The sequence below is a fragment of the Hemitrygon akajei genome, chromosome 7 (genome assembly GCF_048418815.1).
Source record: "Hemitrygon akajei chromosome 7, sHemAka1.3, whole genome shotgun sequence".
Classification (NCBI taxonomy): Eukaryota; Metazoa; Chordata; class Chondrichthyes; order Myliobatiformes; family Dasyatidae; genus Hemitrygon; species Hemitrygon akajei.
The window spans coordinates 177,727,618-177,741,946 of record NC_133130.1 but is presented as its reverse complement, the minus strand read 5'-3'; the positions used below and the strand labels follow the sequence as shown (position 1 = coordinate 177,741,946).

At 39.5% G+C, this 14,329-nt stretch overlaps 1 protein-coding gene across 1 annotated transcript in view; it reads right to left on the bottom strand.

Moving 5' to 3' along the window:
• The window catches only part of ddx31 (DEAD (Asp-Glu-Ala-Asp) box polypeptide 31), a 130,723-nt gene that overhangs the window by 92,324 nt on the left and 24,070 nt on the right, over positions 1-14,329 (bottom strand). Inside the window, exons 7-14 of the mRNA XM_073052701.1 lie at positions 12,422-12,466; positions 10,351-10,392; positions 9,319-9,383; positions 8,623-8,742; positions 7,825-7,931; positions 5,605-5,837; positions 4,584-4,760; positions 2,173-2,232 (exon numbers count right to left, since the gene is read on the bottom strand). Of these exons, the coding sequence (XP_072908802.1) occupies positions 2,173-2,232; positions 4,584-4,760; positions 5,605-5,837; positions 7,825-7,931; positions 8,623-8,742; positions 9,319-9,383; positions 10,351-10,392; positions 12,422-12,466 (849 nt within the window). The remainder of the gene's footprint in view (positions 1-2,172; positions 2,233-4,583; positions 4,761-5,604; positions 5,838-7,824; positions 7,932-8,622; positions 8,743-9,318; positions 9,384-10,350; positions 10,393-12,421; positions 12,467-14,329) is intronic.

Sequence of the window (14,329 nt, the reverse complement as noted above, 5' to 3'; positions counted from 1 at the left end):
CTCCTAGTCCGTGCCGAACTCTTAATCTCACCTAGTCCCACCTACCCGCACTCAGCCCATAACCCTCCACTCCTTTCCTGTCCATATACCTATTCAATTTTACCTTAAATGACACAACTGAACTGGCCTCTACTACTTCTACAGGAAGCTCATTCCACACAGCTATCACTCTCTGAGTAAAGAAATACCCCCTTGTGTTTCCCTTAAACTTTTGCCCCCTAACTCTCAAATCATGTCCTCTCGTTTGAATCTCCCCTACTCTCAATGGAAACAGCCTATTCACGTCAACTCTATCTATCCCTCTCAAAATTTTAAATACCTCAATCAAATCCCCCCTCAACCTTCTACGCTCCAATGAATAGAGACCTAACTTGTTCAACCTTTCTCTGTAACTTGTGCTGAAACCCAGGTAACATCCTAGTAAATCCTAGTAAAATGTACAAACTCCTCATACAGAACAGCAGGGAATGAACCCTGATCTCTAATTCCTAGCCCTGTAAAGTGTTGTGCTAACCACTATGCTTTTTGGTTACGTAAATCTTATATAACTGAAAGATGTAAGGGCAATTGTGTCTCAGAATACCTCATACTTAATGACAGAGTACAATTCCACTACACCGTCTGATTAGTATTACTTCACCCATTTCCTTCATGGAGCTTTTTTTTTGTTGTTTTGAAAGCTTTGTCAATTTTGGTGGTAACTATGGCCAATTTTTTTGGTGGTAACTATCGCACAGTGAGGACTGCCGAGCGCATCATTGGAGCCTCCCTGCCCTCTATTGTGGACCTGTACTCTTCCAGGTTGAAGAAGAGGGCGGGGAACATCATAAAGGACTCCTCCCATCCTGCGCACGGACTGTTTGATCTGCTTCCGTCTGGTAGGCGCTTCAGATCCCTCCAGACTAAGACTAATAGGCACTGGAGAAGTTTTTTCCCTACTGCGGTCACTTTGCTGAACAGTTAACTGCCGGTTAACTGTCGGCTAACTATTACTTGGATTGCACTACCTGTATGTATAATCTATATTTTCATTTATATTTATCATTATTATTGTTATGAGCAGAGAGACAACATCTGCCGGAAGTAAATTCCTTGTATGTGCATAGGTACTTGGCGATTAAAGTCTGACTCTGATTCTGATTCTGATTTTGTTCCTTGCATTCTTATCCTCTACATAATCCAATGTGTTTGATGTTTACTATCTAATTATTTAATAAAAAGATTTATATTATTTTGAAAGGTGCAATCTGCTTTCAATACTTTAAGGGATTAAAAAAAATGAAGGTAGTGAACTAGTATCATACGGATCTACTTAAAAATGATTGAAGATGTTTCAGGTCACTTGAAGAATAATTTTCACCATCCTACTTAGTTATGATGCTGGAAATCCAAAGCAACACACAGAAAATGCTTCAGGCAGTATCTACAGGAATGAATAGATAGTCGACATTTCAGGCCAAGACCCTTCCTCAGGACTGAGAAGGAAGGAAGAAGATAACAAAATAAAAAGGTGGGGGACGGACGAGAGCTGAAGGTGATGGGTGAAGCCAGGTGGGTGAGAAAGGTCAAGGGCTGGAGAAGAAGGAATCTGATAGGAGAGGAGGGGACCCAGTGTAAAGTAATAGGCAGGAGAGAAGAGGTAAAAGGTCAGAGTGGGGAACATAGGAAGGGGGTGGTGGAAGAAAATTTGTTTATTGGTAGGAGAAATCAATATTTACACCATCAGTTTGGAGGGTACCGAGGCGGAATATAAGATGTTGCTCCTCCACCCTGAGGGTGGCCTCATCTTGGCACGAGTGAGGCCATGGACCGACATGTTGGAATGGGGATTGGAATTAAAATGTTTGGCCACCAGGAAGTTCTGCTTGTGGCAGATGGTGCTGAGGTGCTCAAGTTATATGTCTTCATGCTTTCAGGAAAAGGTGTAGGTTACTGATCACTAAAACCTGTTTTAGTCTTTAGTAAGATCATGGTTGATTCTAAGTAGCATTTACTCACTTTGATTCCATTTTATCCAAACATGCAAAGATTATCTAAAATTTTTAAGTATTACATCAATTATTGATTAACACGTTGTTCACGGAGACTCACTGTCCTGATATTATTTTCCCTGAAGAGTCCTAATTTCTTCCCTAACCAAGTCCAAAATTCCCTTTTCAAATGTGTACTCACAGTGCAAAGAAGGACACCCATATTTGATTGTGAAAACTCCAGAAAAGTTTGCTTTCTTGCCTGCAAAGTGACAGAAACAGATCGTATTACCACAACTCATGTACGTGCCTCATACTGTATTCCTAAACCAACCACCATATCTCAGTTTGAACAGAGATAATGGCTTTGATTCATTGCAATATTATCATTAAATTATACAATGAAGCCAACTTTCTAAATTAAAATCAACATCATATACAAAAACACCCAGCAAATAATGGCTCTCAATCCTACTTTCATGAGTACAACAGATTCTGGTTAATTGGGCCATTGGTTAATCGAGGCAATCCCTTATTTGGGACAACTCGTACAGGACAAACACTAATCAACAAAATAGCTGGGATTTCCTCCATTTATTTGGGGCAGGAACCTGTTGCTGAACAGTTTCTAACTAGTGTCAGTCATGTGCAATTGTGCGGCTGTAAGACAAACAATGCTTTGAGCAAGCAGTTTTAAACTAGCATAGTTGCATGTGTTTGTTTTCAAAAAGCAGTGATTTTTGTCACTGATAGTTGGTGAGAAATCAGCAGCAAGACAATCTGGAACTGTTTCGCTCACTGCGGCATTCAGGCTTGGAGATACCAGAAACAGCCGAGAGTGAAAATGAGACGACTTCACTACTTCCACAAGTTAGGAACTATGAAGAATTTGAAGGTATCGACTCATTTGTAGTTTGTACTTTGAAGGTAACATCTTGAATGTTACAACAAACATGAAGATTTGGAGGATGCAATCATCGACAGCTTTGTACGAAGGTGGTGCATTATCTGCGCTAGGAGTCTCCGCTGATTTTGTTCAGTTACCATCAAGAATGCGACACAGCTGAATACCTCCATTGATAAGTATTAGGAACTAAATACACAGTTTTATAGTACAGCAGTAGTACTGGCAGTGTTCTAAATCATTCAGTATTTCATTTAAATACATATTTATACATAATCTGTCTTTTTTTTAATACCTTGTCAAATACTTCCATGAAACTTCGGCTAATTGGGAAAGCTGCTAAATTGGGTCAAAATATACTGATCCCGATGTGTCCCAATTAACCGGAATCCACTGTACTGGGATTAATAAAAAGCTTATATTTTTACTATGGATGAAAATACCTCGGCCAGCATAGACACTGAATGGAAATAACAATGACATTCGTTTGATAATGGGGATAGACTGAAGATACTGTGCAACTGAGAAATATGTATCAGTAAGCAGCAAGTGACTGTAGACAATGACAGCAAGAGGAATCTCACTGTATCTGAAATGCAGCAGTACATCTACTCAGCAGTACCATATGGGGTATGCTATTTAGCTCCATTGAAGCTCTAATTTGAAGACATAATGCACTAATTATACTCAGGGTAATAAACATTAAAATTCCTCCCCTGACACACATCCACTTAATCTTTGCTAGATAACAGCTGGTCAGGGTGTGTGCGGCCTATACACCCGGCCTGCTCTGACTCATGAACTACAAAAGCTGCAATGGGCATCAAATCTGTCAGGCCAGATCTCCGTTACCTGAAGAAAAGAAATCATTTTCTCCGTTCTCCATACCACATCCAATCTGTCAATCACAAAGGTGCGGCGGTGTAGCTCAAATGACGGAGGTCTGGAGCATTTTTCCTATTGGAAATCTCACGATTTTAATGCTGATTACATTTCTACTTTACAAATAAGGCAAGTAAATGTCCCTGATCAGCTACATTCATGATCCAATATTTCAGATTTCCCAAATGATCAATGTCATATATGGTACTGAAAGTTTTCATAACTAGAGGGTGGTGAAAGTAGAAAAGTGTCTCAAATGTCACACACTTTAAACTGGATTTAAAGCCATTCTTCTGCTTTTTACAAGGGTGAAAGCAACTTTGGCAGTTTTTAAGTACAAAGCTTTTTATTTTGTGGGATAGGATAATTTCACATCCTGTCCTCTCGCAGTGATTTCCTTCACCTGCCAGAGACAGAGCTCTGCAATACTCCGAGGTTTTCCCTGTACCGGTCTAGCCAACAAGCAGCAAGTCTCAATAACTGGGGATTTTCTGCAACCATTTAAGTGAGATCCAATGGCTGTCTGGCGGCCTGCTGATGCACATCACACGCTCTACCATGATGCTTCTTCCCTGCGGTTCCCCACACAGAGAGTTTCTGATCTCACCCATGCAGTCTGGGTGATAAATATTAGAAGCAACCATGGTACTTCTGCATGGCTCTTAGCAGCTGTTTCAAGAGTAGCACAGGCAGAGGTTGTGGAAACTGCCAGGGTTATTGAATGGTGTTGGATAGTGAGGGAATCAAAGGAGGCAAAAGTTAAATCATTTCCTAATGTCAGGTGTCAGTTCCTTCAAACCTCAACACATAAATAGCAGCACACTCACCTCCTGTTCCATGTTCCCATGCAATCGCAGAAACAGCATCTTACAAGCTGAGAAAGGTAATTGTTTTTGCTCCTTGCTGTCAGAATATGAAGTAAGGGCATTTGTGAAAAGGTTGTAGTGAAATTCCACAGACTCGCAACTGGAGAAAAATATGATCATTTTCAGTTTCTTTCCAATCTGAAAAGAACAAAATGAATTACTAGAAATCAAGCATGGTGGGAAGCAAGAGCAGTTTCCATTAGTTGTCATGGGCAAAGGTTTTGCATAGGAAAAGCCCACAGTATCTTTTCATTCCTAAAAGTAACGGCCTTGAAATCAAATTTTAACACAGTTGGCATTAAGTTGGACAAAATTGGAAATCTGAATGGAATTTTAATGTTGTTCTAAATAATTCAAACATTTGGAGTGGAATACACTCAGTGGCCACTTTGTTAGGTACAGGAGTGTAGTCTTCTGCAGCTGTAGCCCACCCACTTCAAGCTTGATGCGTTGTGCATTTAGAGATGCTCTTCTGCACACCACAGTTGCAATGCATGGTCATTTGAGTTACTGTCAGCTTAAACCAGTCCGGTCATTCTCCTCTAATCTCTCTCATTAACAAGGCATTTTCGTCCACAGAAACGCTGCTCGCGGCATGTTTTTTTTGCTTTTCACCCATTCTCTGTAATCTCGAGAGACTGTTATGCATGAAAATCTCAGGAGATCAGCAGTTTCTAAGATACTCAAACCACCCGTCTGGCATCAACAATCATTTCACAGTCAAAGTCACTTAGATCACACTTCTTCCCCATTCTGGTGTTTGGTCTAAACAACAATTGAACCTGTTGACCATGTCTGCACGCCTTTACGCATGGAGTTGCTGCCACATATTTGGCTGAATAGATATTTGCATTACTGAGGTGTACAGGTGTACCTAATAAAGTGGCTCCTGAGTGTATGTATTCTAGATTACAAGTCCAAACCTCTGTATTACCATTCTAATAACAACCAGAACACTAGCTTATTTTGAAACAAATCTTACCTTGAATTTTTGGAGAATGAATGCTGAAAGTGTGACCAGTCGCAGTTTGCTTGGAACTAGCACCATAAACTGTTGAAGTTGTTCTGGAATTGAATAGCTATTGGAATCTTTACTGATATCCACTTGATCAGTGCTTATTTTTTTTGCTGCAAACTCAGTTGTGGACTGGTTAGTTTCAGTGATGTTAATATTAACTGGCTCTTTCAAACTGATTCCAGCTAATCGATTCACTCCTAGGGTAGAAACAGATCATTTGGAAGGCTTCAGGAAAAAAAAAATTCTAACATTTTGCCTTTGTTTTAAGTAATCAATAATGTACCCAATTTCATAAACTCTGTCAAATGTACTGTTTTTTTTGGGGGGGGAGAGCAAAATCTTAAGAGTGATAGCAGTCAACAAAAAACTCAGAGAAATAGAATACAGCACTGTTAAAAAGGTCTTAGGCACATGTAAAAAACTTCTATAAAGCGAAGATACTTTAAAATTATCTAAAAGTTCCTAAATATCAGAAAAAATTATAAAGAGCAGTGAACAGTAAACAATTAAATCAATATCTGCTGTGACCACCCTTTTCCTTTAAAACTACATAAATTCTTTTCGGTACTTTATCACGCAGTTTTATAAGAAAACCGGCCGGTAGGTTGTTCGAAGTGTCTAGAAGAACCTGCCACATTTTTTCAGCGGACTTTGGTTGTCTCGCTTGCTTCTGTCTCTCCAGGCAATCCCAGTTTTGGTGATGTTGAGATCAGGGTTCTGTGGAGACCATACTGTCCCAGACCACAGTAAAAAATCTAAGGTGCCTAAGACTTTTGCAGAACTGTATATCATTCAATTTCCTTTTAAGTTTCAATTTAGTATAACATTACATTTCTTAAATCAGAACTGAAATGTATCAGATCAATTCAGAAAAGCTAAACGCCAGGGCTTGTAAAACCGTATATTTTAAAAGAAACACATGCAAAATGCTGGAGGAACTCAGCAGGCCAGCAGCAACTGTGAAAAAAAATACAGTCGACATTTGGATAGACTTTTTCCATTGAGAATAGGGGAGATACAAACAAGAGGATGTGAGTTGTGAGTTAGGGGGCAAAAGTTTAAGGGTAACACGAGGGGGAATTTCTTTATTCAGAGAGTGGTACCTGTGTGGAACGAGTTTCCAGTAGAAGTGGCAGAGGCAGGTTCGGTATTGTTATTTAAAGTAAAATTGGATAGGTATATGGACAGGAAAGGAATGGAGGGTTATGGGCTGATTGCGGGTCAGTGGGACTAGGTGAGAGTAAGCGTTTGGCACCGACTAGAAGGGCCAAGATGGCCTGTTTCCGTGCTGTAATTGTTATATGGTTATTTTGGGCCTTTAGCAAGACTGGCAAAAAAAAGAGATGAGGGGTAGAGTTGAAAGGTTGGGGTGGGGGGGGGGGGAAGAGAGAGAGAAATACAAGGTGATAGATGAAACCCGGAGGGGGAGGAATGAAGTAAAGAGCTGGGAAGTTGATTGATGAAATAGATACAGGGCTGGAGAAGGGGGAGTCTGATAGGGGGGAAACAGAAGGCCATGGAAGAAAGAGGGGGAGGAGCACCAGAGGGAGGTGATGGGTAGGCAAGGAGATAAGTTGGGAGAGGGAAAAGGCGATGGGGAATGGTGAAGTTGGGGGGGGGGGGCATTACCAGAAGTTTGTGAAATTGATGTTCATGCCATCAGGTTGGAGGCTACCCATACGGAAAATAAGGTGTTGCTCCTCCAACCTGAGTGTGGCCACAGATAGACATATTGGAATGGAAAATGATATTCTAATAGGTTTCACTTTACAGTACTGATAATGATTCCCATAATGGCAGTGTGTATGAAGCACCACACCATGAAAAGAGTACAATCCATCTGCCCACATTCATTCTGATGATACAAGGGACAGGCAAGGAAAAGAAACCCAGTATTTACTGCCCATCACTAAATGCCTTCAGAAAGGGTTGATAATGACCCATTTACTACAATACAAACGACAAGCCTCTTAAGGTAGGTAGGGAGTTCTAAGTTTTAACTCAGCAACAATAAAGCAAGCAAAATCCATATTGCATGGGGGGCAAGTTTAAACTTAAAATAGAACCAAAGCTAATACTGGTGTTGCGTGTTGAAACTTTAATGGCATGCAACAGCAGTATCACACATTACCCCTTTTAAGAACTCAGAGTTAAAGACTTTTAAAGCAAGATCCAAAATCTCACCATCCGTTAGGGTGGCAGAGAGGAGAACATTTTGCCTCTTCATATTCACTGCATTTAGAGCATTCAGAATCACAGTGATATCCTTCTCAAAACCCAGGTCCAGCAATCTGTTGACAGAGAGAAGAACACCTAATAGCAGACACAATGCTGGAGGAACTCAGCTATGAGAGTAATAAATTGTCAACGTTTCTGGCAGAGACCCTTCATTAGGGCACACAACAATAATTCTTTTTCTTCCGTAAATATTTTTTGAGATTTCAATTTGATGCTAAGTAACAATACTAAATGGAGCCAAATGGCACTTCCATAAAAACAGACTACAAGTTAAAATATCGAAATTTAAAGTCTGATGTATGACGATTAGTTTGCAACTCACTTATTTCAAATAATATAATTAGTTACCAAAGCACCCCTCCATAAAAATGGGTTTCCTCAAGAATTGCACTCTCAAATACAATAGAGACATCTAGTGGTTGCCAAACATACCTACAAAAGTATATATTTTAAAGAAAATTTTGTAGCTGCACAACCTCATCATAGCAAACATTAAAAGACAAATCATTCCCATTACATATTATGTTGTTTCGAAGGATTCAAGACATTGTTAAAAATCTAACTCAAAATGATTACTTATACCAACAAAAGACTGGATCAGTTCTCTTATAACCCATTTTAGTAAAGAAATAATATACAATCACAATAAATCATTTCAGTTTAACACGCAAGTTCTACCCTTCCTCGGCAACAAATGCAAAAAAAAATCTCTACTGAAAAGAACAGACACACCAGATCATTTACCTGTCAGCTTCATCAATAATTAGCCATTGTACATGGGTAAAGCAAATATTCTTTGTGTTTTTTATGTGGTCCACCAATCGTCCTGGAGTTGATATAAGAATATTTATACCTTTACGTAACCTGGAACAAGAAAGCACCAATCTTTGAATTACCCATTCAATTAGTTATTGGTATTGATGTCAATTTATTATTGTTACATGTACTAAAATACAGTCCACTGCTTTGAACACTTCATATAGATCAAATATATTATACAATGCATTAAGGTAGAAAAATGTAAAACAATAACAATGCAGAATAAAGTACAAAACCTATAGAGAAAGTGTAGTGCAGGTAAACAATAAAATGCAAGTTGAAAACAAAGAAGATTGTGAGGTCAATAGTCCATTTTATAATACAAGGGTCTCTCTGACACAAATCTGATAACAGTGGAACAGAAGCTTTGAGCCTGGTGGTTTGTGCTTTCAGGTATTTGTATCTTCAGCCTGATGGGAGAGGGGAGAACACAGAGTGTCTGGGGTGGTTGGGGCTTTTGATGATGCTGGCTGCTTTACTGAGGCAGTGAGAAGTTTAGACAGAGCCCATAGAGGGGAGGCTGGTTCCCATGGTGTGCTGAGCTGTGTCTGCAACTCTCTGCAGTTATAATAATTTCTCCATCAACACCATGACTCTACATACCAACGTGGCTAGACATACCTGGCTTTCTCAGATTTTCGCTTTTCTCCTCCCATCAGCACTCCTGGCACAATCCACATAAATGGCTATTGGGTGGGGGAAAAAAACATATGATATAGTTGTTCAACAGAGTCATCAGAAAACCCTACAATCTGTTTAGTTAATTGGCACTGGTTCTATAAACAGCGGCATAGATCACAATAGGAAAGAAATAAATAAGTTTGCACAAATACTGGTTGAACAGGATACAATTCTGATCACTCTATAAGGTACTGGAGAGAATACAATTAAAACCTAAGGGATAATGTCAGAAACATGAGCTAAATATCACGAGAAGACAAAGAACTTGTTTCTCTTTTCTCAAGCTTGTAGATTGACTCATCTTAAGTAAACAAGATTACACTTTCCATTTTGATTCATTGGAAAATAATGAAGCCTGAAACATTGACAATCTTTATGACTAGGTACCAGGTTGAAAAATGTATTTATCAATTAAACCAGGGAATGGGTGTGGAGACATATAATAGTTCTGCATATCATACCAATGTCAGATGATAACAAGAATGGAGTTGGCACTTAATTATCTCTATCTGAATATTAATTCACACTGTAATTATAATAAACATTCATAAAGAATAGTATTTGAAATGATCGTTTCCATGATAGCAGCTATGGGGAACTGTGCACAGTTGTATAACCAGATATAGGGCTGGTGGTTGTAAAGGAAAAATAAGGTGCAGAGGATAGATAAACTTTGTCCATTATTTACTTCTGCACCATGTAGTATCAGTCAATCAGATTTCACAGTTGTGGCTAAATTCATAATAGTTTACAATCTTTAATAAAATTTTACAATTGGCAAAGATGGGATAAACAAGGATAACAAATGGCAACATCTGAATGATAGATGCTTCTCCTTCCCTGGCTCCTTCTTATTCTACAATTTTCTGAAGTGTTCTTTCTATCTTAATTGTCACACAATCTCTTAATAGCATGCATGATCTTTTGAAGAAAATTTCCAACGAAGTACGGAAGTCGTTCAGATTACCTTACCTTGATCAGTTTCTGCACAGTGTCAAAGCTTTGCAGGGCCAGCTAAAGAGAAAGTAAACAAATTGCTAAGGCCTAATGTCTCAGAATATGCAAATTGTCTCTTCACTTTAAACTTCTTAAAAGACAAAGTTGAATGCTCTTGCCAGTGTTTCCAATGATAGCATCAGTTAATCTTACTGCACAAAAGTAGGACATAATCAAATGCCCTCTGCTGAATGCACATCTGAGGTCACTGCTTGATGAGTGCAGGTTCACAGCTCTAAAATGTCTTTTCCTCACATTAACAGATTAATTTCATTCTGATAGACTGAGGCCACAGAATGTCATCAAGATTGTGGCTATGGTACTAATGGGGGTGTAGCAGTGTGGATAGAAAATTGGCTCAATAACAAAAATAAACGTGAATAGATGCTGGAATGGTAGATATACTGAAATTGCTCTAGGGTCAATGCCATAATCACTGATTTTCTACACACTTTATTGACCTGTACGCCTACTTGTTAATGCAAACAGATAATCAACTAAACTTTTGGCAGCAACTCCATGCACCACAAAAGCATACAGACATGGACAAGAGGTTCAGTTGTTGTTCATAACAAACATCACAATGGAAAGATAAGTGATCTAAGCGAAACTTTGACCGTTGAATGATTGCTGGTGCCAGATGGGGTGGTTTGGGCATCTCAGAAACTGCTAATTTCCTGTCATTTTACCACACAACAGTATCTAGGGTTTACAGAGAATGGTGTGGGGGGGGGGGGGGGGGGGAAACAAAACATCCAATGAGCAACAGTTTTGTGGGCAAAAATAACTTGAAATGAGAGGTCAAAGGAGAATGACCAGACTGGTTCAAGCTTAGGAGAAGGTAACAGTAACTCAAATAGCCACACATTACAACAGTAGTGTGCAGAAGAGCATCTCTGAACGCACAACTTGTGAAACTTTAAAGTGGATGGTCCTACCTAGTTTCTAGGAAGGCGTAGCAAATAAAGTGGCCACTGAGTGTAAATAAATAATAATGATTTAGACCTGGGTCTCCGCTATATCCAAATTTGTAAATGACATAAAACTTGAAGGCAAAGTAAACTGCGAGGAGATCAATACTTGACTTCAAGCACATACAGAAAAATTGGGAGAAAAGGGCAGGTGAATTTAAATGCAAAGTGAAGTGTTACACTTGGTAGGAAGATTGAGGATGGGCTATATAAACTAGAATGGATAATTCTGCTAGAGGATCAACAACAGAGATCCAGACATATCTGTCCAGAGTTCACTGAAAGTAGTAATTTGGGTATCATATGATTTTTTAAAATCACATTCATAGCCTATGAGCTTAATAAGCAAGGCATTGCGTACAATAGTAGGGAAATCATTACATAACCTGACAAAACATAAGTTGGGGCAACACTGCAGTATTGTATCCAGTTCTGGCTGCCATTCTTTAAATTCTAGAAGAAATCTCCAAAAGAAACTTCCCTAAATAATTTCAGGGATAAGGGACTTCAATTATGTGGACAGACAGGAGGAGTGGGGGTTGTTCATGAGAAAAGAGCTGGTTGTAAGGGAATTGATAGAAACATTTAAAATTATGATAGACAAAACAGATAAAGTATTCCCATAAGCTGAGGTGTCAAAACAAAGGGAGACGGAATGAAGGTTTTGGCAAAAGATCTGAAGAAAAAGGTGACATGTGAAATGCCTGTTTTAAGTGGTTGGTTTATAGAATTCACCTTCAAGCACAGTAGTGGGGGCAAAATCTGTTGGATAACTAGTAGGGCTAGGAGGGCAAGACCAGGACAGTGGAACTAATTGGACGGCTCTTACATACAAGAAGCTTGTCTTCAGTGTTGAATAGTCTTCTACGCTGTAACAATTTTATGATAGATGCATGAAGTGAAAGAGCACCCAATGCTACAGCTTGATGCTTCTGAGGATAGGATTCAGGCTTTCTGCTAGATGCAATACCTACATTTCAACTGGTAGCACTAAGGCAGACTGAGGTCAACAAACAAAAAAAATTACTATCTAATTCAGAGATCTAATAAAACCATTGTTTAAAAAAAAAGCTTACCTCTCTGGTTGGTACAATGACAACTGCATACGGTCCATGAGAACGCTATGAAATGGAAATAAGAGAAGGTTTAAGAGTAATTTTGGTAGTCACTGGGTAATTCATTCCCCCCACCCCAGAAATAAAATATTCTTTGATTGCCTGTGTAGGAATTCCAAATCTCAATTATTTCACCATGAAGAATACAGTTCACGGCTGGGTAAAGCTACTTACTGAACAAAATGTTAACTTGTTGTTTCGTTATTATTTTATCCACATTCCTTCATGGTCAGGGAGGGAAAAGAAAACAGCTAAGAGATCCTCAAGGTTTAGCACCAATCCCCAATTAATATTGTGAACCAAAATAAAATGTGATGGAGGTTTAACTGCATCATAATGGATACATGAATAGTGAACAAAATCACTTAATTTTTATACTTCACCTGTTCAATTTCAGGATCAGAGTATTACTGAACTTCATAATTGCCCGAAGGCAATGATGAGTACTACAATCCTACCAGTGAAGAACTTCCAAAGAGCTGCAGGGTAGAGAGTTCCAAGTTTTAGACCTAGGCACAATGAAGGAGAAGCAGCATAATTCCTGGCCAGGACAACGGAGGGGAACCTGCTGGTGATGATGTTCTCATCAATTGCTATCTTTTCTTTCTTTGGTGGTAAAGGTGGTGGGTTTGAGAGGTACAGTCAGCATAGCCCGGGTGAGTAAGTGTAGTGCATTTTGTAACAGTGCACACTGCAGCTCCACTGGTGGAGGCAAATGGGTATTTTGGATACTTGACAGAGTGCCAATCATGCAGACAGGCCACTCTGCCTTGAATGGTGACAAGCTTCCTAACAGTTGTTGGCGCTGTGCTGATGCAAACCAGTAGAAAGTATTCCAGCACAGGTCTGTGCATGCCAGATGGTACAAAGCCTTGGGTGTCAGTTGCTACCAGACCAGTTCTTGTAGTCATAATATATATGTGAGAGATGCAGCTGAATTTGCAGTCAATGGGAACCCTCTTGATGATGGGAAATTGCTGATGGTGATGTCACTAAATGGCAAGTGTAGGTGGTTAGATTCCCGTTGAAAATGTTCATTCCTTGACAGTTTTGTGGAGTAAATGTTACTTGCTGCTTAACCCATTTCTGAATGCTGCTCAGATCTTGCCATTTGCAGCTACAAAATGCTTCGTTTACCGAAGAGTTGCAATAGAATTGAACATTGTGCAACAACCTGCAGATCTTAAATGGGTGTTTTGCGTCTGTATTTACTAAGGAAACTGGCATGGAGTCAATGGAAATGAGGCAAACAAGTAGTGAGGTCATGGAACCTATACAGATTGAAGAGGAGGAAGTGCTTGCTATCTTGAGGCAAATTGGAGTAGATAAATTCCCAGGACCTGACAGGATATTCCCTTGAACCTTGAAGGAGACTAGTGTTGAAATTGCAGAGGCCCTGGCAGATATATTTTAAAATGTTGGTATCTACGGGTGAGGTGCTGGAGGATTGGAGGATATCTCATATTGTTCCCTTGTTTAAAAAAGGCTCAAAAAGTAATCCGGGAAATTATAGGCCGGTAAGTTTGACATCTGTAGTAGGTAAGTTATTGGAAGGAGTACTAAGAGATAGGATCTACAAGTATTTGGATGGACAGGGACTCATTTGGGAGAGTCAACAAAGCTTTGTGCATGGTAGGTCATGTTTAACAAATCTATTAGAGTTTTTTGAGGAGGTTACCAGGGAAGTGGATGAAGAGGCAGTGGATGATGTCTACATGGACTTCAGTAAGGCCTTTGACAAGGTCCCACATGGGAGGTTAGTTAGGAAGATTCATTTGCTAGGTATACATGGTGAGGTACACCGTAGAGTCCCATTGGTGGCCATCCACAGCTGCTGGAAGTGAGGCCTCAGCCGCCGACCTCGGAAAT